The following is a 22624-nucleotide window of genomic DNA, read 5'->3' on the forward strand; positions in this document are numbered from 1 at the left end:
ACATCGTATGTGTTATCTATCTTTTGCAATAAATGCCAAGCTGTCAGAATGAAAATGTCACATAAATCATACATAAAGTATTTACATTAAAAAAGATTGACTCATACAAATTTAAACCTTTCTGATGGTGCCATCCTTCACAGCAGGTTGGCCAGGTATTGCCGACGTGAAAGCAATGTTTCTATCTCCGGAGTTGAAATAAAACACAGTGCATCAAAACGGAGTCATCAAACCAAAACAAAATATATTTAACATGGTGCAACAGTCAATGCCATAAGAAATCACCATAGAAGTATGCAGTTATATATACTCTACACATACCGATATGACTTTACAAATCTCGTATTACACATAGATACACACAGAACTGACTCGGGAGGAAGCATTTGTTGCCAGCCCCTTGGTTCCTTACCTACTTGCCATAGGGAGTTACAACGCTTTTTTTTTTCACAGTTACTGTATTGCGATTGTATTGCGTTCCCCTGCGAGTCATGGTTGATGCCCATCTCTGCCATCCACGCGATGAAATGGTACAGAGCTTGCTCAGTGCATGGCTTGTCCCTTGTGGGACAGAGGTTTGGCAGCCTGAGGGGTCCCTGATGGGTCCTGGGCATGGCCAGGAGCGCCTGGGTCAGTCCCTGGCTCTTGGGAGGACTCAGTTGGCTCTGCCAGGACTGGTCACCTCCTGGCTGTGACCCTGCTGGGCTGATCTAACAGCTTACTGAAGGCTCTGCACCTGCTCATGGGGAAGCTGTGCAGGAAGAGCCTCTGAACTAGCAGTGGGTGGGTTGTGGTGGGTTAGCACCACCTTTACCTTTCCCTCCCTGGCCCCTCTCCCCTTTGCCAGCCCTTGCAGCTCTGAGCAAGTGGTAGGAATGAAATAACCACAAACCTGACCTACAGTCCTAAAAATAGTGGCACTAACAGGGCACTGATCTACATTACGACTCTCGACGACTGCTAACACTGGTGGAGCTGAATGAGGTTAACTACAGCTGGAAATGCAGCAGCATCTCTGCCACAGACCAGGCAGGGCAAGGTTAGCAAAGGGCATGCTTTTTGCTTTATTCATGTGTCTCACTAATCTGTGGTGAAAGTCTTTAGCACTTCTCAGGGGCATATCTTGTGGCTGTGTCAGTGGACAGTGAAATTTGTGCTGCAAATACCTAATTTGGGGGCAATGGAAGCCAATTATAGGCTGAAAGATACCTGGCAAAACCCCAGAAAGACCCAGTGAAAAAATTGGAAAGCAGAAATGAGAAAAACGAAACAGGAAGATAAGGGTAGAGAGAGAAAAGAAAGTGACTGGTGAAAATAAATTTTTGAAAAGCTTTGCTTGGGGTTTGCTGCAGGTAACTCAGAGCCTGCAGATCTGAATTCTCCTCCTGACTTGACATTGACTGGCCACAGGCGTTTCAGTGCCTCGCTTGGCCTTGCTGTCTCTGAGTTTCTTACCTTGCAGGGCATCCAAGAGGGCAAATGCACTGCAAAACACGGGCTTTATGAATCCTCCCGTGGAAACAGCTGTCAAAGACTGTGATTGGAAAGTAAAAGAAAGAGTGGGATGGGAGAAGAGGCAGAGACCCATGGAACAAAGAAATAGTGAGGAGTAAAAGAGCGAAAGGAAGAGGGGATAAATGAACAGGGAGACCAATGGGAGAGGAAAATAAGCTTTGGAAATGAGGTTGGCCACGTGTCAGGGTGACCATATCCTCATGCAATGGCAGGTTTTGAACTGAAATCCGCAGCTCGTCCTGCAGACTGACGTTTGCAGGCTTGTGGCATCTCTGCAACCACAGCAGTTAATCTGTCCCAGGGCAGAGGAGCCGAGAAACCACAGGGGCCCATCACAGAGACGTTTCCAGACAGGAGGAGCGTCTGACGTAGAAGGGCCGTCCGTCGTGCCCCTCTGGCCTGTGAACGATCAAGACGGGGAAGAAGCGGGCGTCGTGGTAGGTTGGGGGGTTTTCGTTGACAGCCAGCTGGCTGGAGTAGGAGCAGCACTGCTCGTCGTGGCAGCCCCGGTCAGCGATGCTGCTGCTGCGGCTCCTCCAGAGGCCTGTCCTGTGGGAGCCGTGGACGCGGCAGAGGGAGAAGCGGCTGGTGTTGAGGGACAGGCGGGAGTTGCCGCTGCAGCTGTGGAAAGCGTGGCGCGAGAAGATGGAGGAGGTGCTGGAGGTGCGGTTGCAGCGCTCGCAGCCGTGGGCCGCCTCGCTGTACCGACACACGGTGTAGCTGTTGTAGGCCGGGGAGTCGGCCAGGTCCATCAGCATGGCCTCCGAGTAGCTGGGGATCAGCTGCCGGTTGGTGCAGATGTGCCACTCCAGCTCCGTGCTGTCCTGCGTGGCGTCTCGGGGCATGCGGTACCTGTAGAGGGGCTCCTCCACCGCAGTGGGTGCCGTGTACTCCAGGCCCAGCAGCTTCTCCACGTGGTAGTGAACGTATGCAGTCCGATACTCTATGAGTACCCTGAGCGGCCACGAGATCATCAGGATGGCAGCCACCCAGAAAGCGTAGTGGGACACATACCATGGGAGGTGATCCGGGTCCCCGTAGGCCATCATAAGCTCTTTAAAGTCCACGTTTTTGAGCTGCATGCCTTCCCTCACCTCCATGTAGTCATCCAGACCCTCAATCTCTGTGAAGAAGTGAGCTCTCTGGGTCAGGTAAGAGTTCTCAGACTCAATGTTGGCAAAGCTGAAGCATTTGGTGAACCTCAGCTTGGTGGCTGTGTAGCTCTCCAGACCCAGGAGCTCCTTGGAGATGTCCTTGTACCCACAGTGAGAGTAATCAAACTCAGCTTCAGCCACATGGGTGTTGACCCTCTCGTGATAGACTTGCGTGGTGGTGTAGGCATCGCCGTTGCGGTACCGGGTCACCTGCCGGGTTCGCCGCACGAAGTGGTAGCTGATGGCCTTCCACCAGATGCACGGAGTGGCTTGCTGCATGCGGTTGATGCATTCGTAGACGCTGTCCACATCCGCCTTGTACTGCAGCTCTCTCTTGACGTGGCAGTGCCAGCACTCCACCAGGTAAACCACATAGAGCATGGAGAGGAAGGCCAGTGGGATGTAGACATAGCCGTCTGAACAGGGGCTGTCATGGTAGATCATGGACTTGCCCTTGAAGGAGCTATCGAAGCTGAGCTTGGTGACCCGGGCCAGCTGACACCAGGCCACCGCTCCCAGGCAGCCATACATGAGGATGGAGAGGAGGAGGCATTTCCAGTGGGACTCTCTGCACATGCAGGCACTCAGGGACTGCTTCACGGGGCGTTGCTTCGAATCACACCACCGGGGATGGGGGGAGAAAGACAAAGAGAGGAACCTGTCAGTCACACTGCTTTACATAGCACACACATGGTGCCTTTTGCTTTCCAGACTGTGTCTGGGTTCACTCTCAACTGCCTGAGGACTGCGACACCACCCTACTTCACAGAAACAGGAATATAAACCGCTTTTCCAGAAACACCGGGGCCTCCGTGGGGGCAAGACAGGCCCCCATGCCCTTCTCACTGCAAGGAGCCAGCATCCGCCCTCATCTACACACCCTCCTCTGAGGCCAAGAAAGCTTCACAGCTGATAACCAGTTGAAAGCACAGGGCTGTGGGCTTGCCCCTGTGATTTGGGGGTCTCCTGCACCACACTGCTGGGGGGGCAGGGAGAAGTGTCCTTGGTGGAACCACAGCCCCCTGGGTTGCACGGCACAGGGGACCAGCGCCTGGCGGAGCCGGAGCTGCTGCCTGAGTCAGAGCTGACTCAGCCCCAGCCCTGAAACCTACCGAGTGATCGACACCATTCTCTTGGAGGCGAGCCATCAGGAAAATTACCAGATTCGAGCACATTTATTTGAAAAAAAAATGTCAGAATTACAGCACAGTGCAGGATAGCTGCAGGCTGGTTAGAAGATGAGCTCCTACCTAAAACACCTGAGTGGTTTAAGTGTTAGAGCTAAGGGTGTATGAGTGAACATCTAAAATGCAGCAGCACATCCCTGTCTTTCAAGTCACAAAAGTCAGGCTGGAAGTGGAGGGGGAGTTTGCATTCTTGTGCTCCCGCTGTGCTTGCTGAGGCGATGTGATTGCAGTCCTTACCCTAGCGATGTTGCAGCGAATCAGCTGCATTGTCATGCTATGTTGGGCTATAATAAAAAAGACCAAATCCAGCCAAGCAGCTAGCAGAAACAGAGTTGTCTTTCTGCAAAGAGCAGCAGCAGCAGCATGGGTTACACTCCTGGCTGGCAGCTGCTGGTCCGAAGAAAGTACATGACATGTGGAGGGCTGAATGCATCTCTCTCGTCACCACCATCCTTCACTTCCCCCTAACTCTGAGAAAACGACAGTGAGAAAGCAGTTACACGCTGATATTCGTGCATCATCATGCCCTCTGCTGAGCCTGATTTTATGCAAAAATAGAAGCATGCTGCTACTCCTTCTCTCAAGGGGCCACCGTGCATCAAACTACTGCATTGACACCAGCAGATGCTAGGTTTGAGAAATGTCTTCTCTTTTTCTCCAGAGATAAAGTTCTTACCCAATATAGCTTGCTCAGACCCAGAGCAGTTAGGATTCAGTAAGTAAGCTTGAACCAGCGAAGAGTTTAAGAACCAGCATCTTATGACTCAGGAAATAATAGCGCGGCACCACTAGAAAGAATTGACTGTTTTCTCAATGAGATGGAAGCATTGGCACCTAACCTTGCAGGGCTATCAGATCAGGTTTAATACTATTTAATACTGCCTTTTTTTTTTTTTTTTTTTTTTTCTTTCCTGTGAGAGAGCCACTTCTAAGTAACTGTAGAGGTTTTTATGATTCGCTTTGAGCACTGCCAAATAGACTACACAGGGTTAGGTCTTTGATTTTGTAGCATCTAATCTGATGCTGTGTAAGTGCAGAGTAATTTTATTTATTTTAGGGAGCTACACCATTCATCTTCAGCAACTAAGGGCAGAATTTGGCCCACGATTCTTCCTGATGCATCCAGAAGAAACCTACAAAGAATTTCTATTCTGATCCCAAGCCTTCTGTGTATATTTGTGACAGAAGGAAGAATAATTATTTTGGACTGTGTTCTCTTTACTAAGGCCATTGACTGAAACAGTGGCCAGAATGGGTGCAGAGGAGCTAAACAGGGCATGGTACATAACACCTTTTCTGCAGGTAGGGCAGAGAAAAGACCTTAGTATGAGAAAGAATAAGGCTGTTTTTTTTCCTAGCCTTTGGCAGGAAGCCTTGTGGAAAGCAAGGAAGTGGCTTCAGGCAGACCCAAATCAGCTGAATACTGTCTATGGGAGTTTGGGGGATGAATTCCTGAGTCTACATGCAGTCATGAAGAGTTTCATCTCTTGAAACTCTTGTCAAATACCCACTGCTCTGTCCCAGTGCCATTACTGCTCTGCCATAGCCTTCTCCCCAGCTGCATGCTGGCTGTCCTGGCTCTTGGGGACTCTGCCAGGAATCTCTGTCTTTTGTTCTTTCTCTTGACTTTACATGGAACTAGAGTTTTTGAGTGCTGTCATAATGCAAAAATATGGACTACAATGAAGAACTGCAAACCTCCAGCCTTTTTTCCCCTGAAGGTTTACTGAGGTGAAGAAAACTCTGCGAGTGAAACTCTCTACTCCAATCTCTGGGATGGAGCAGAAGGAGACAGTGGGGCAGGGTTCTGTCATGGGAATTGAAGTCTGCACTCAGCAAGTTGTTTCCATAGGTACATCTCACACGAACAGCATCTGGTTAATACTCTGCAGAAACGCTGAGGACCCAGCTAAGGATGTCTAGCAGCCAGTTGTAATGTAAGGTGTGTGCTTCAGTACTCCAGGAACCCCAATCCTTTCCAGAACCCACTGAAAGCACTCTCAGCCTGGCCATGCAAGGGCTGTCCCATGTCAGTTAAGGCACTCTTCGCCAAAGGCACTGCAATCCCCACCTTTCATTTATCTCCATTCCCTTTGCCTAATAAACTTCTCTGCTCTCTGAAGCTCTATATTCCAACTTGCAGCCCACAGGTTGGCTCCTACCCAAGGACTGATTCAACCAGCCCTGCTGGTTAGGGTTATCAGTGGCCATAATGGAGCCTGAGAGCTGGCAAATGCCTCTTAACATGCCTAGCCCCATGAAATGCCACCCCAGCTTTGGGGAAAGGGGTGGCTGCAATCTCACCAGTCCCAAAGCAGCACAGGCCTGAGCTGGAAGCAGCTCCAAGGCTTGCAGGTCCAGGTCTCTGGATGTGTCCTGTGGAGATACCTCAAAATTGGCCTTCAGACCCCTGCACTGAGAGGGCTGGGTCTGCCCGAGCTGGGGTACCTACACTGTTTTCACTGCAGCTTGTAAGAAATTCAGCTTTTCTCCTTCCTGCATTACTGAGGACATGCAGCCATAATGCCCACTGGCAGATCTCTTGGATGCACACACACCTATCAGTCCAGCTCCACAGGGCCTTTGTGCTCAGAACCCATTGGGAAAACCATGATTCTTTTCTTCTGACCCACCGCCTCATACCCTCCTTTGCTGCCAACCAGACCTCACTCTTTGCAGTCCTCAGGTAGAAAAGGATCTCTCCTGCAGGGTCTGCCCCTTCGGCTGTCCCTCTCATTTCACGTCCTACCTATGTTCACCTGGCCTGTATCTCCTTATTTCTCCTTATAATATTAGAAACACTCTTAGTGTGTTTGTAAGAAAGACAGGAAATATAATAAATAGTTACAACAAAAGCATCAGACATTCAAAAGTTGAATAAGGAAATATATCTTTCCATCTATCTTTGCATAACAAATTCATTAACATGTTAAACCAGTGGCTCCCAGACTTTATTAATTAACATACCACCTTCTTGCAAGCATGGTGTTTGTGGTACTACATGGAATCTTCTCCTTGCCATGTGCAATGTTTCAGATCGAAATGGGGTAAGCTTGTGTTTTGGGATGACTACAATAAATGCTTAAGAAAACTAATAATTTCCATGATAACTTGGGCCAGTCAGCAACCGAGGGCTGCATTCTCTGGGGAATGCTGTGGCTTCTGTGTCGTTTTGATGTGGAGCAAAACCATAACCCATGGAAAATGTTAACAGAGAAATGTAATTGAAGAAAGTGAGGTCAGCGAGCCCTTCAGAAAGCCAAGGCCAAGTAGCAACTGTCCCAGAACAGGCGAAAGCTCAGTCACCAGGCACCTTCCCTGCAAACTAGGGCCCACAGATTTGGGTCACTAACCCAAAACAAGAGGTAGCCCTGCCCCAAGCTGCCCTTCCCCACTCTACCTTTACATTGGGGCTTTTTGGCTCATTCTTTCCAAAAAAAGTTCAGGCAGAGAGATGTATCTGCATCCCACACAAAATGGAGAGGCGGGTCCGTGTTCTCCCATGGTCTGTTTGTTGTCTGGTGGCGTGGAGTCTTCCAAGACACTAAATGATAGATGTTATTTAATTTGTTGCCACAGTTGCTGGAAAATAGTCTGGAAAGCCCTAGCTGCTGAAGGAAAACTGGAAATTCAACTGACACCTACAGCAGACAGGAGTTTCCAGGCTAGCAGCATTTCGATTATTTCTCCTTCAAGAAACTTTGTGCAGAACTTAGTTTGCAAATGATAAAGCACCCAGGCAGTGGCTGAAAGGGCAATTGCCTTCAAAGACACCCTCGGATGGCGGATGCTGGAGATCAAACGCTGGTATGCAGGGACCGGCACACCCACCCTGCTCCTGCCCCAGCTCTGCAGCAGCCAGCTCGGCTTCTGGCTGCAGCAACAATAATTAAAATCATTTAAAAGTAGTTCGTGCTGTAACAGCGTGCAAATTTGGGCTGTTAATCCTGCCTAGTGTAAAGGGCTGGGGAGAGAGGAGAGGGGGAGCGTGTGGCCCAGCACTTGGCAGCTGGAGCAGAGTGTGGCCAGGGGCTGGAGGGGCGGGTGACCAGGATTTTGGCTCTCTCACCCATCTCTGGACTGTTTGTGAGACCAGCATGAAGATGCAGGCAGCTGGGTTGTAACTGGTAACCATCCTACGTGAGCTTGCAAGCAACAGCACCGAGGTGGCCAAGAAGGCAAAAAATTACACACACAGCCCAACACACACACAGACACACACCGAGCCCTGATTTCTCCTTAAAAGGCACATTTGAACTTTAAGACTTATGCTAGAGAACAAAATATTTCTGGATGATTTGTGTCCCTGGGTCCCTTCCTTGTGACAGGTGCATAACCAGGAATGAGTTTCCTGGGGTGCAGGTCATGGAGGGCTGGATGCCCCTGCTCCCACAAGCAAGCATCTCCCCATTAGCATGTGGAGGAAGGGATGCGCAAAGAAGCCCAGACTGATTCCACCAGCACAGGATTTTGGGTGCCTACCTTGAACCTCAGGTGCCTCAGTTTTATCAGTGAAGGCTCACTGCCTTTGCTGACCTCTGGACACCAGCTTATCTGATGGCCAGATTCACTCACTGACCACATGGCTGTCCTAGGTGATGGCTGGGATGGTTACAATACAGTAAAGAGCCACTAAAGAACTAAAGTTCGTTAGTCCTCACAGGTAGTCATAGGGATTTCTCCTATCAACTTTGCAAGACTATTCTGGGTCAGAAAAGTTCAGCTCCTCTTATGATCGAAGCTACCTTTACACCTTAAGACCAGGAGACACCATACCTTCTCTCTTTAGCTCTTATACCTCACGGGCAGTGCAATTTCACTCTACAGTCCTATGTACATTCCAGTAACTGGTGGCTGGTGAAAGCTCATCTTCCATAAAGACACACTGCATTAATTTATAGACAAAAGCAAATGAAGGGCCTGCAATCCCTTCTGCAATTTGTTCTGATGTTGAAATTTCACTGCCATTGTAATTTTGTCTCACTTTAGTCCCCACTGATGGCAGTGGGGATGCCCATTCTCCATGTGATGAAAGACTTCTTTCATACTGCTTCCTTCTCTCTCTGAAGGTGCTTCTCCATGCTAATTTTGACACCTCTAAGCCTTCTTTTGACATATTAAATGGGTCAAGGTCTCAATGTCCTTCACTGCACAGCTTTTATTCCTGCCCTTTGGTACTCCACTCTCTCTCTGGCACCTTGAAATCCTTCTTAATGTGTACCCTGCAAGTGGATACAGGACTTCAGCATTCATTTCACTGACTTCATACCAAAACATAAAAGGACCTCCCATTCCCACACATTTTCCCTTTTTAATATCACCAAAAATTGCATTAGTAGATTTTGGACCAGCACCACCCTGGGTGTGTAAATTCAACCACTGACTGCTCCTAGGTATTTTTTGAGTCATGGTTTTGAAGATAGCTAAAGATTTGGCTGCACTCTCCACCCTGAAATGAGTAACTTCAGATTTGGCTTTGGATTGAATAACCAAATTATTAAATGAAGCAGATCCCTCTGTAGGACAGTGCTCATCTCATCATAACAGAACAGCCTGGTAATGTTTGTGCCAACTGTAAATGTTACCAGCAGTGATTTTATGCTTAAATCCAATGGATAGTGTCAAATCTAGTCATTATTCCTCCAGAACTCTGCCAATCTAATGGCTAAATACCCCATTTACATATACAAGTCTTCATAAAGCCAAGTGTCAGTCATTAGAACAAGGCTGTGGGTGTTGTGTGCACACCGAGGTGCTCCTCACACTTCCAGTGCTGACTGCCGGGGGTAATCCCGCAAGCAGCTCTAGATGCAATGCTAAGACAAACCCTCCAGAGCTTCGGTGGAGCATGTCATTACCTAGCTTGCTGTTGTCACACGCTATTAATCAGTAGTTGCATTTTACTCCAAAAGCAGGTGTATGGCAGTGTGGGCTTGAAGCATTACTTCTTTTTCTGTGCTGCTTATGGCATGCAAATGGTTATGGTGACAATTATAAACCTCTTGTTTTGTCCACTTCCAATCCGGGCTGCTAGAATAAATTTGAACTGAAGGCTACCAAGCTGACCCTGATGGACGTGGAGAAATGGCCTGTGAAGTTCAAAGGAAGCTGTTTACACTGCTTTGGAGTTAGTCCTTAAAAAAACACCCTGTATATTATTTTGCCATATGTTTACTATTTCTCTGTAGCTCTGTAACAACAAAATGGCTTTTTCCTCTTCTGCCAGACTCAGTACTTCAGTCTCTTTGAAAACTCCATCATGAGCTGGATAGGCAGAAAATATGCTGCAACAGCAGGAATTTATTCTAGTGTTTGTTTTGTGGACAGTTTGGGGTCCAACTTTGCCTGTGTCTGGTTTGCAGTCAGATATCTGGGTTCCCCAATTTCAAAAGCATTTAAATTCTCCTTCGGGGAAATCATGCCAAAAGCGTTTCCTGTCCCTTGAAACCTTATGTGTGAACGTGTTTGCCCTTGGTGGCTGACCTCAAGAGCTGCAATTTTGCTGAAGCAAAATGCTATCATGTCTGAAATGAAAGAATGAGAGAAAACAGAGGGTGGTGAAGACGTGGCCTGAATGGAAATAGAGAAATGAGAAGGAAACACAGGAGGAGGGAGGCGAAGAGGTGGAAGAGAGAACAGGGTGGCCTAGACATGCTCTAAATGCAAATGTCACTGGGGCAGGGGCTGTGGTGGGTGAGGATGGGGACCTGCCAGCCTGGGCTGGGCTGGGAGGGAGTCGGGCCCTGGGAGCAGAGGCATGAGGCAGCACCCGGAGTCTTGGTGCATTCCTGCTCTCCTCCAGCACCGTGGGGTGACCTGAGCACCATCTTCAACAGCAAAGTGACCCCACAGCTCGGGGCTGCTCATGTGAGTAGAGTCAATCTTGTCTTTTGTTTTTGTTTTAGTTTTGCAAGCGTAGTCTTCCTGTCCATAGGGGAAAAAGAGAAACACTGACATAGGACTGCAAGAAGAGAAATAGATGTAGAGGAGAAAGAACTGAAAATGGGGGATAAATTAATGCCAGCCACAATTTCATTTGCCTCTGTGGATTTATACTTGTGGCAAATACATCCCAATGAGATAGATGAAAGGGGAAGAACAATCAATAACCACAAGTCACACACTTTGGCAGGTGGCGACCTGCCTGGATGAAAGCAGATCTTTGTCTCTGACTATGAGGCTTCTTCCATCCTGATCAGGAGAGGGCAGTGGAAAATGTTTCACCTCCTGATGGACGTGGCAGGATGTAATGCAGAGAGGACCAGCAAGTCCTTGCCAGGTGAGCTTTCAATTGTGCTGTTGACCGTAACTGAGGTGAGCTCTGATGCCAGGACCAGCCTCCGGTTTGCTGAGAAAGGCCTTGCATGTGTCCAGTGAGACAGGGACGATTCAATGAGGACAAGGAAATCTCTACCCCACTTCCCCAATTAGCCACCACTGACCTGGGTGCAGATGTCAGCCTCCAAGTCCTGAGGAGATCCTGGTGAAAGGATCAAGGAGAGCGGGGTGACCAGGGAGAAGACAATGACAGGAGAAGAGTCAGAGTACAACCTCTTCTTGCCTTTCAGGGCCAAGTGAACTCCTAGGTGAGATGCTCATTAGTACAGAAAGAAAGGAGCCTGCAGGGCTGTGCTAAACCAGATGTTGGTGTACGACTGTTAGAAGTACTCCTCCACCATGTGACCCAATCTGGGCACCACATGGGGCATCGATAATAAGGCCTGGTGAGGGAAAAGGGAGATATTACAACAGTCATCTCATAAATTCCCTCCTGGGGAGCCTGAAATAAAATCCCTCCTCCTATCCATCTTGAACTACAAGAAGCCCATTACCCCCAGCTCACGCTGAGCCAATAGAAAGTGCTCTCAGCATGGCTGCCAGCACGGAGGGAAAGGGAAATATCAGGAATAGAAGGCAACGGAAAAAGCCATTTAGCATCAAAGAGAGTTTCCCTTCGGTCCTTGAACACGCCGTATGGTTCTGCTCGAACATTTCGAATGCACCATTTGCTCCTCTGCCATGGAGCTCCTGCCGGAGTGAAAACCTCACGCAGGCAGGGGCTGTGACGCCAGCACCGAGCAGAGAAGCTCTGTGACTTGGTTTAACAGGAGCAACCTGCGCGCATGCCACATGTTGGTTGTGTCACCAATGCGGAGGCGTTCGCTTCAGCAGCTGTACTCCTGCGGTGAATGGGGATGGCTGGGCTTCTGGTTGGTCAAAGCCCCGCAGAGATTTAATCTCCTCCTTCCCTCACCGGAGGGCAGAAAGGTGCACAAAACGGAGGCACTCAATTCTCTCCCCGGCAGAGGCTATCACAGGACAAGACAAACCACAGAAAGGCACACATCTTGCTGATCCACCTGAATATCAGCAACAGGACCCCCCTGAAGTACTGTAGAAAGGCAGCCTGCTACTTCACACCATTCACCTTCATGAATTCAAGCATTAAAAAGTCACTGTCTGAAGAAGAGGAAAGCAGAGGTCAGGACAGAAGGAGCTTCCAGTCCTGTAAAACATCAGATCCAGAGGTAGCTTTTGCAGGATACTTTTAAGTTCTTCAAGCATAAACAAAGGAAATCCTGAAAAAGAAAGGCATTTGGATCCCAGCCAGTATCCATGCAGCACATTGCATCGGGATGAGAAAGCTGCCCACTAAAATGTAAGGGGAGGAAGGTGAGGGGCATGAAGCATTCGGCCCCAGCCAGCTCACAAGCTGCTGCAAGGAGAGCCACACAGGTACATTTTTGGCGCAAGGGAATCCTAGCAACAAAGCGGTCACCATTTGCAAACAGAAGTCAGGGTTGTTTCAGTGACAGCTTCCTACAAGCTCGCAAAATACTACACTAACAAAATTATCCCTTTCCCCCCCAAATTACTGACATTGCTGCCACTGGCTTTTGACTCAGCAGTGCCACAAAGTCATATTCCCTACGCCTCCCCCTTGGATATCGACCATTCCTGGCAGGCACAGAAAGCCTGGCTCCACCAGGCAGCCTCTGGTGAGACGGGGACAGCGGGAAGGGGAGAGATCCACGTGGTTGACATCTTCCAGCTGGATCCAACAGGAAGCCAGGCGTACCGTCTTGCTAGCTCCTCACAGGCTGTCGGCAGCCTTGTTGTCTAACGCCCCGGTTTAGACAGCCTTTGCAAATGAGAAAAATAGTTTGTTATTATTAATGCCATTTAATCTTCGCTTACTCTAAAGGAACACCCTGAGATTTGAATGGGGGATAGAAGCTGGTTACCTAAGTGGTAACCAGAAAAACCAGAACAAAGTGGCTCAGTGAGTTGGTGTCTCAGTCTCCATCCTCCTTACTTCCCATGTGGGACCTCCCATGGGCCAGCCGTGTCTCAGCAGAAGACCTCCCGGCACCACGGTGTTGGGCTCAGGCTGCGGCTGTGCCTGGTCCCTTGTGCTGCTGAGCTGAGCCTCCCCTGCAATAAGATCTACCACTGCTCTGCCAGACTCAGAGAGTGCCTTTCCCCATCCCTGCACCTTTCTGAACACAGCTGGGACCTCGGTGCTGTGAGATTTTATAATGGTGCTCTTGTTAAGACGAGGTAGCATCCCAGCAGCTTATGCTTCCCAGTGAGAAAAGAGGATTCATGATGAATATCACTCCTTTCTCTCTCTTGCTACTCTTTTTTCTTTCAGAGAAACATTCTGTCATAACCTGTGACAGCATGTGAAAATTTCACTGCAGATTCATTTAAAACACCTAATGGTTAAGAGAGCTCCTGGGAGCCAGGACACCTGGGGTTTATTTCCTGACCTGACCATGGCGTGGCTTCATCACACCTTTCTGCACCTCCTGAAGGTATTGGAAAAACAGCATTTGTAAAGTGGTTTTACATGAGCATCGCAGCAGCACTCTCCTGGAGGATGTGTAAGCTGTCCCACCCTGCTGCTCCATGTTCCTGCTGCTGAGAGCCACGGGCTTTGCCTCTTGCCTTGGCTGCAGAAGGACGGGCCCCTGCTGAGACCCATGGCTGCTCCAGCTCCATGGCACACCTCAGACCTGCAGGCAGACTGCCACTCACACCTTTTCACCACATGCCCTCGTTGCCTCCTTCCTCCACCAGGTGCTTGCACTTCTGGCTGGTCTCCTCACCTCCAGGCAGTCCCAAGGGGTTGTTTTCCACTTTTTGGGTCCCCTATGCTTGCTGGACCCTACTGATGGATGCTACCACCCAGCCTCTGTGGTGCTCCATGCAGGAGCTCCATGCTCGGGGGGCTGAGGCTGCTGGGGCAGAGCCAAGGTAGCTGTTCCAGGGCCGGGATGTACAGGGAAAGAGCAGAAAGCACAAACTGTTAAGCAGTCAGGCCCAGGAACTTCTCTTCCTTAATTTTGTGTCTTGGGATGAGATGTGCTGTGGGCAGGGCGGCTGCAGCTTGTGTAGGGTCCAGCATGGGCAGCATCCCAGGGATTGTAACCCGCCTAGAGACAGCGCTGCCCCTTGGGTTTTGGCTAGTTAGCAGCACTGCTACGAGAACCATGACCTCGGCGAAGTTTCACAGTGCACTAGTTTTAACTTTGTAGTTCTTAAGCTCAGAGGAGACGGATGAATGATTATAGTCTGAAAGCGAACCCTTCAGTGAACTATATTTTTCATGATTAGAACTTAAAAACTAATTAACTACTTAACCACGCTTTTCTGGAAACTGGAGCTCCTGCTATAAGTGAGAAATCAAACAGAGCCTTATCTGCAGTGTCACAACAGTGTCACCGTAACAACTGCAGGGACTTACGGCGCTGATAGCTCGGCAGCGGCTGGGTTTGGTGTTAACTCACTGCTGTGTGTCAGAACACACCGAGAACAAAGCCCCACCAAATATGGACCATTTGGGGACATTTCACTCTTCTAAATCTCTGTTCCTCTAGTGTCCCTGGTCACCAGCAAAGCTGTGAGCTATTTTGTTTCAAGGTGCAGGAAAAAAAGGAGAGGAAGCCCCATACTGTTCCCAGGGAGAAGACACCTTCTACCTCATCGCTGCCGTGGCTTCCACTGAGTGAAAAGGAGCCTTGGTGACCACTCTTCCCTCTTGGGGGAGATTATCTTCTGAGGTCTCTGAAGTGAGAAAGGGAGAACAGGGAGTGTATTTAGGGCTTCAAAGCAGTGTGCAGACCCCCTGCCTTCCACTGGTACCAGCCGGCTGGCTGTCCTCCTGAGGGCACAGCATTAGCAACCAGCCCTGGACGGCACCTGGTCACCTTGTTTCTCCTCTCCCACGAGGCAACATCTGTGCACTTAGCAGCTGTTTGCCAAAGCTGTCCTCATAACCCTCCAGTGACGGAGCTCCACAAGCTCCCCAGTCACCCCAGTCCACTCCCCCGAAACAATTCTCTTGCTGGAAGGAAGCAGGAACACCAGCCAGGAGGAGCAACGCAGTTCAGCCTCAGCCACAGCTGTGATGAAGCTCTCTCTGTTGCAGAGGACGGAGGACCTTGGCCCTGGAAGCCCCCCCAGCTGGAGCCCAGGCTGCTACTCAGAGCTCAGACACATCCATCTGCTGTTTCCTATCTATTTTTTTAAACTCTTGTCAGCTTCTGGTTCAAAGTACAGAGAAAAGAGACAACTTCAGGGCACCAAGAACAGGCACGTGAGCAGAAGATAAAGTGGGGCACAGAAAAGAACAAAAGCAGAGTAAGATGTGATGCCTCAGCATGGATTTTCTTTTGACAGGATCTGCAACGCAAATATTTCCTGGAACTGCAGGATCATGAAAAATAAGCTTTCCTGTTTTTCCATTGCCACTATTGATGGAATTGTTCCTTTGTCTTTATGAGGGAGATGACTTGAATCAAGAAATGAGGTGCTCTCCTTGATTTGTGTTTGCTGAATGACTGGGCAGGAGGGGTGGAAAGGGGCTAGCACGGTTTGACCCACATTCAAGAGGGGCAATACTGTGCACCATACAAATATTACCTCTTTGGTCAATTATACTTGCCTGGGACGGTGACAGCCTTCCACTGGGCCAACCAGTAGCTATTATTCAGGGTGCTACTGGAGTAGGTCTTCTGCAAGAGGATTGGAAGAGCCGAGGGGAAGAAAAGTGCTTCCCTAGGTCCCACATTTCATGCTTGGTACCTTCTGAGCTTCTGCTTAAAAGATGGCAGAGACCTACATTAACCTCCTTCACAGGCCCTCTGCCCGCTCTCCTTTCCAGCCCTGGCTCCTGATTCTGTTTCTGATGAGCAGAGAAGCCTCAGCAAGGACAGTGAGCCTCTGCAGGAGCAGGGGCAGCCACAGAGGCAGTGGGAACCCAACAGCCACAAGGGGGTCTGCAAGGGAGAAGGCTTCAGCAGAGCAAGGGGGGCTCCTGATGAGGAAGGTGCAGCTACAGCAGGGCTGATAAACCTGTGAGGGCCGCCTGCCTGGTCCCTCCACCACCTCCCATCCATGTGGGTACGACTCTGCTCATAGATGGGCACAATGTAAAGCTACCAAGTCTAAGTTATTTGTGGCCACAAGCAGCACTTTTGAAACCAACTCCTGATGGGCCTTGCATGGGCAGCAAGAAGCAGATGAGACAGCGTTGAGTGGTCTCCCTCTTCTGCAACATTTCTAAGTACATCATCACGCTGGTGACCATGGGTTTCAGGAATGTTTACCCATGAAGTTTTCCCTCTTTTATTTAGACGGACTAACTGATTGTGCTATGTCATGACCAATTAGAGTCCTCAGATATGTGAGACAAGACAAAACCAGTCATGGGCAACTGCTGTTTGACTCTGCCAATACAGACAAGACAAATACGTATTTCAAAATGTCAAGTGGCTGCTGCTTTCAGCTTCCTTCAGTGATTAGTTGGCTTTGGTAGCAAATAAATGATATTTGTACTCACCAGCTTCACTTTCCTGAAAAAAAAAAATCAGCTAAGTTTTAAAAAAATATTTCAGACCATTTCCTAATTGAGGTGTAAGTTGGCAAAAATGCAGAAAAGTCACTATCAGCTCTTCAGCGTAGGTGTAGGCTGTCACAGTAACAAGCAAGACAAGAAAAGTAGCCAGCCCACAGCCTAACCAGGGCAGGACAGAGCAGTGGGGAGGAAAGTGAAGGAAAATATGTCCAGAGAATAAATTGACAGCAATAACTGCTGATTTTTTTTTTTTTGGAAAACCATGTCCCTTCCATTCCCTCACCTCAAAGACCCTCATTCTTTTTCACAAATGTTGATGGGGTGGTAAAATCCTACACCACCACCAAAAGCATGACTGGTACAGATCATCCAGCTCTAGCAATCGATATCTCAACAGAAAAACAACAACAACAAAAACAGCCACCAAACCACAAAACAGCAGAATAGTGGCAGGTAATCCAAGGGCTTGCTCTGACATTCAGCACTGCCAGCAGAAAACCCAGGTGGCCCTGGGAAGGACGGGGCCAGGGCTGCAGCCAGGGACCGAGCAGCCGCTCTCCTTTCCTCCGCAGCTGCATCCTCGCTTGTCCTGTTTTCATGAATAAAAACTCAGACTTGAGGCGCGTTCTCTGCCACTCACTCAGGATTTTACCTCACATTGATTTATTCCCCAATAAAGACAATTTTAAGTCACTGTTAAGATTTAAGTCCATGTATTTGATCCAAGTAAAATCCATAAATGACAAGACTAATATAGAAGACCATGAAATGCCTATTTAATTCAGGGCAATTCAATGCAACTGCAGGTCCCAGCACCAAAAAAAAAACAACACTATTTACATGGAGATGGAGGAAGCAAGAGGAAAAGACCGATGATGTAGGACTGCAGGGTTAAGACATCACTGTTACAGGCATTTGAAATATAGACTCAAACGTGCAAATGTTTGTATTGGAACAGAAGAAAAACTGAGAAGAGGATGACTGAAGCAAGATATAATGTGCTTAGCAGAGAGATCAAGTGCTCTCATGTCTAGAAACGGCTTAGATATTTTTATGGTGGACTTAATATATTGGAAAGCCTTCTGTAGCTTGTGGCCATTGACCAAATAAATCAAAAAATCCCTTCCAGCATTAACCATCTATTGATCTTCTGCAGGGCTGTAATTACACTGGGGAGCTCTACCGCTCGAACAGCGGCTGTATCCTGGGCCCAGCCACAGCTCGTAGCGGAGAACTGTATCGCAGGTGTTTAAAAAGCAATTGGACAGGACAAAACCCTAATTTTCACCCACGGAGGATAGTTTTTTCAGCCTCAGCTGAGAAGTCAATTTTCTATTATAGGGACTTTAAAAAGTGTTGCTTGGTTTTAACCCAAGCGTCTGGCAGCTCCACATAAGCTTTGCTGAGATTACGACCATAGGACCACGAGACCGTTGACGAGTAATGTAAACATGAAGAGAAGCTGTAAGCAGACAAATTGCACACAGAAATGTTCCGGGGTTGCCTTCGCTCCTGTTTGCAGTGTTCTCTGCCCGCTTGGAGGCTGCTCCATGCATCCCCAGGAGCATCTATGCTTGCTGGTAACTATTATGAAGAAAGTTCAGCCACTTCCACGACTTGCACACGGATTACGCAATGCAAGTGGCAGACCTGTCAAAACAGTCGGGAGCCAAGGCTACATTACGGCTAGAAGGAAACCTCAGGCATTCCTAACACCGGACCGCTCGCTGTCCCAAATGTACAGGTCTGTAAGCATATTGTCATCGGCTGCCACACAGCCCTGCAGCTCTGTCTGGCCGGTGCCTTGTGGCTCAGTGTTTTTTGTGTCACCGCTCAGACACATCAGTCATTCCCTGCCGGTGATCTGCAAGGCCACAGCGAGGGCTTCGCAGCTGATGTGAAGAAGCACATTAAGCTGTTATTTCCTACGGTGTTTTCTACTGCAGATCAGCCAAGAAGAGTGCCTAGGCCCCGAGACAAAATGGGAAGGATGTCCTCAGTCCTGTGGCCCGAGCGTTTGAAACCCTCCAAGCCCCAAACTGCAAACCCAGCCTGCAAGTTATCCCAGCGCCTGAGAGCTGCAACCCCACGACCACCTCCGCCCCCTGGGCAGCAGCAGGCACCCCTGGCCCCCCAGGTGCCGGGCGGGACAAACTTCCCCTGGACAGGCCCCGTTTCTCCCCCTGCATCCTTCCCTCTGCAGCCTCCTCCCGGCTGCGGGGACCCCGCCCGCACCGCCGGCGCCCCGGGCACTGCAGGGCGCGGCGGGCACCGCTCCCCGCACCGCTCCCGCACCGCTCCGCACCCCGCACGGCGGCTGCAGGTAGAGCCAGGCTGCGGGGCTGCCTCCCCTCTCTGCGGGCATCCCCCCGGGGCTCCCTCCTTCGCTCCCCGGCCCCCTCCCCTGCCTTTTTTCCCCCGGGACCCCCCTCGGGTGGGTGTCCCCCTCCCCATCCCCGGCCGCTCACCTCCTCCCGCTCGGCGGCGGCCGCCCCCGGGGCGGGGGTGCTGCCCGGCCCGCTCTCAGCAGCCGCCTCGGCATCCCCCTCCGAGGACATCCTTGGCCATCACCGGCGGGCGGCGGGGGCTGCGGACCCCCGAGACGGCGGAGAGCCCCCTCGGGCCGCCCCCCTGCCGGGAACGGGGCCGGTAACGGGGCCGCTGCGAGCCGCCCCCCGCTCCCAGAGCCGCCCCGCCGGGTCCGCCCGGCTCCTTCCAGCATCCCAGGCAGGCGGGCAGCGAGGGAGGGAGGGAGGGAGGCGGCGGAGGGGAGGAGAGAAAGGCGAGGCGGAGGGGGGTGCCCCAGCCTCTCCCGGCCCCCCCAAGGTGGGAGCCTCTGGGGGAGGCTGGGAGCCACGGGGGGGTCCTTCCCTCCCTGCCGTCCCCTCCCTCCCCTTCCCATCCCATCTCATCCCCTCTGGTCCCCTCCCCGCCCCGCCCGGGGGCTCCCCCGCCTCCCCCTGGGGGCGAGCATCCCTCCTTCCCTCCCCGGGTGCCTCTCCCCGCTTCTCCCCAAGCTCACACCGCGGCCGGGGCAGGAAGGGGGGCGCGGAGCAGCCAGGGCAAACTTCCCCGCTCCTCTCCCCGGCCGCACCGGCACCCAGCCCTGGGGCTGCCCCGGCCCGGCAGGAGGGGGCTGCACGGCCCTGCTGCCCCCCCAGTTCCCTCCCCCCGAGGAAATGGAAGCGCCCCGCTTCTCCTGTCCCTTCCTCTTTAGGGTTTCACCCACCCCCAGCTCAGGTCTCCCCCCCAGAGCTGCAGCCTGCCGTGACCTCCCCACACCGCCAATATTTCTCCCTCCTGCCCGCATCCTGTGCATCCCGTCATTATCTGCTCTCCTGCTGCCCAGGACTGGTGTGCTGCACCATCTTACCCCGGCATGTTTGCTTCATGTTTCATTACACTCTTTGCCTTGTGAGGCTCATCTCATTTGATCTGTTTCTCTCTCGGTGCCCTACAGCAGTATATATCTTAAATACTCTGTAAAATCTTGCAAACGGGCAAGTGAGCAGACTTGAGGCATCAGCCCTAGCTTTAATATTCGCACCTCAACTCCTGCTCCAACATGCTTGCTGCTTTTCAGGCGTGCTGCTCTGTACAGCTCCACTCCAGCGTAAGGCACTCGGGCTGCGTACCAGGCTGGTTAGGAGGGCTGCAGAGCAGGGAACGGCGCTTGGTGTGTGGATGTACAGGGAGAAAAGCCCCAAAGCTAGGGTTTTCCAGAAGTGTTGCACCTGCTACATCTGGATTTCAGGGCATGGATTGCATTGGGCAAATCTTGGCTGATCCAAGAGGGGGAAACCCACCTAGCTTTGGAGGAGAAGGGCATCCATGAGAGACAACGGACAAGTTCCCTTTGGCTCCTGTGGCTTTGGACCAACAGCAATGCACACACTGCTGCTGCAACTACAGCCGCAGGTGCCTTTTTCTCCCCAGAGCTCATCTCCTCCTGCCAGGAGGGGCATTTGCTTGGCTGCACCCAGTACATATGCACAGAGTAGTCTGGCTTTTGCTCCTGCCAGCCCTGCAGAGGAGCTGCCAGAAGCACTCAGTGGCAGACAGTACAATGCAGGTTCTCTAAACCACATGAAAACGCACATTTAAAATACCTTGTTTCCTTTCTGCAGGTGGCACAACGGGGAAGGATCTCTAGGGGACAGGTTGGGCAGCAGACGGGCAGGGAGCAGATCACATCTGGGACGCAGGAAGGAGCAGTAGAGAATGCATAAGGAGTGCCTGTGCTGTACCCGCCAGGACCTATAGGGGAAGAGAGAAATTTAAAATCCATTTTGCTTGGTCAGCTCGTGCGTGTTTGTCTGGACAGTTTCAGTGACCTTACATACACTGTAAAAACGGTGGTGGTAGCGGTGCCGGGACAGGATGGGGCTGTGGTTAGAGGGGAAATGTGCCCAGCCAGAGAATTGTCCACAGAGAAACCCAAACTGAGCATTACGCTTGTGCCAAATTCTCCTTGTGGGGGCTGTTGAACAGCAGCAGTCAAAGGCATCAGTGGCAACAAAGGGAGGTGGAAAAAATGGGCTTTGGTGTGCTGCGAGGCAGTGGAGAAGATGCCTCCCCATATGGTAAGGCAAAAGGGGAGGGCAGTTTTCTGAAGTCAGGGACCCCGTTTTTACAGACAGCAGGGAGAGAGAGGCTGTGCGTCAGGGAGGTGTCAGCCAGGCCAGCCGAGCAGCCAAGGAGTAAGAGAATCAAATTTAAGAGCTGAGTCACACAAGGACAGAAAACAAAGACCTGGCAGAGCTCAGGTTTGTCTGTCATCCTATACCGAATAGTCACCTCTGTTTAATAAATACATCTAATACCCACCGGGCTTTGGGGCAGCCTGAACAGCTTCATGAAGGTTTTTAATTTATTTTCATTTCCACAGACACTCAGCTTTTGATGTTGAATAACCTGTGAGCTATTTAATCTAAACCAATCCTGACTGGTGCTTGGGTTACAGCTACAAGCAGTGCCAGGGACTGGATAATCAGCCCTTCCACCTTTAAGGGAAGAAGATGTCTCTTGGGGTTAGGTAGCCCCCAGTTGAACTCAAGCTTTTGATCCGAAAGGCACAGGCTTGTATATCTTCCTACCTGACATGCTGTCAGCATCCAGGTGGCACCTGAAAAACATAGGGAAAAGCCTGCAGATGAAGCAGACCTGGAGAAGGGAAAATGAATGTTGCTGCCCCTGAGATTGAAGCTTTGGAAATGTCATATCTCACTCGGTGCCTTTATTTCCACCTCTCTAGCTCCAGATTCAGTGCATCAATCTCTGTTATCAAGGCTGCCTTCACAACCTGAAGAAACAGGGGAAAAAAAAAAAAGGAAAAAAAAAAGAAAGAAAGAAGCTTGAATTCCAGAAAGTACTGCAAAAATCTGTGCAAAGCTCATTTTTTAATTTCAGAAATGCAGGGGATCAGTGTCACTGGTGTAAGCTGCCTGAAGGGGCTATTTTTGTTCTTTAGAAGCTTTTCCCTCTATTCTAACATAGATTAATTATGAATATTTATATATATAGTACCAAAAATGTCATAAGCAGTTTGCAGGCTGGCTTGCAAAATATGTATACCATATTGTAAAAATTAGCTGTTGTTTCTGGGCTTTGTGCCTGGTCACTCACACTTTCTAAATGGCTAACAGAACAGAGACAACACGGGTTGTGGTGCTGCCTCCTCTATTCAGAGCACCAAGAAACTGGTGCAGTCAGGAACTGCAGTCACTGTTGGTTTGAAATCAGCCCCCTGTCACTCAGAGCATGCCTCTTAAAACGCTGCTAATCCTTTCTCTGAGCTCGGCCAGGCCGGTGCACCGATTTAACAGGCAGAATTTTGTTCTGCTCCTTAGTGCGACACAGCATTTGGGCTAAATTTGCAAAGGTCTGAAACCTTTTTAAGGTATACA

General features: G+C 50.3%; 1 protein-coding gene across 3 annotated transcripts; it reads right to left on the reverse strand.

Annotated features, from left to right (window-relative positions):
* Positions 1–221: 221 nt before the first annotated feature.
* On the reverse strand, positions 222–19346 carry LOC311438222 (transmembrane protein 151B-like). 3 transcript variants are annotated; one of them, XM_084522378.1, is made up of 3 exons: positions 19187–19250; positions 15140–18368; positions 222–15020 (listed from the first exon to the last, which is right to left on the reverse strand). In XM_084522378.1, the coding sequence occupies exon 3, from the start codon at positions 3243–3245 to the stop codon at positions 1848–1850; it is 1398 nt and encodes a 465-aa protein (XP_084378504.1). In that variant the 5' UTR covers positions 3246–15020; positions 15140–18368; positions 19187–19250; the 3' UTR covers positions 222–1847. The 3 variants fall into 3 exon arrangements, with proteins under 3 accessions (XP_084378504.1, XP_084378502.1, XP_084378503.1); XM_084522376.1 differs by lacking the exon at positions 15140–18368 and having other exon boundaries at positions 222–3278; positions 19187–19346; XM_084522377.1 differs by lacking the exon at positions 19187–19250 and having other exon boundaries at positions 15140–18809.
* Positions 19347–22624: the final 3278 nt, after the last annotated feature.

This window comes from Aythya ferina (genome assembly GCF_964211825.1).
Source record: "Aythya ferina genome assembly, chromosome: 5".
Taxonomy (NCBI): domain Eukaryota; kingdom Metazoa; phylum Chordata; class Aves; order Anseriformes; family Anatidae; genus Aythya; species Aythya ferina.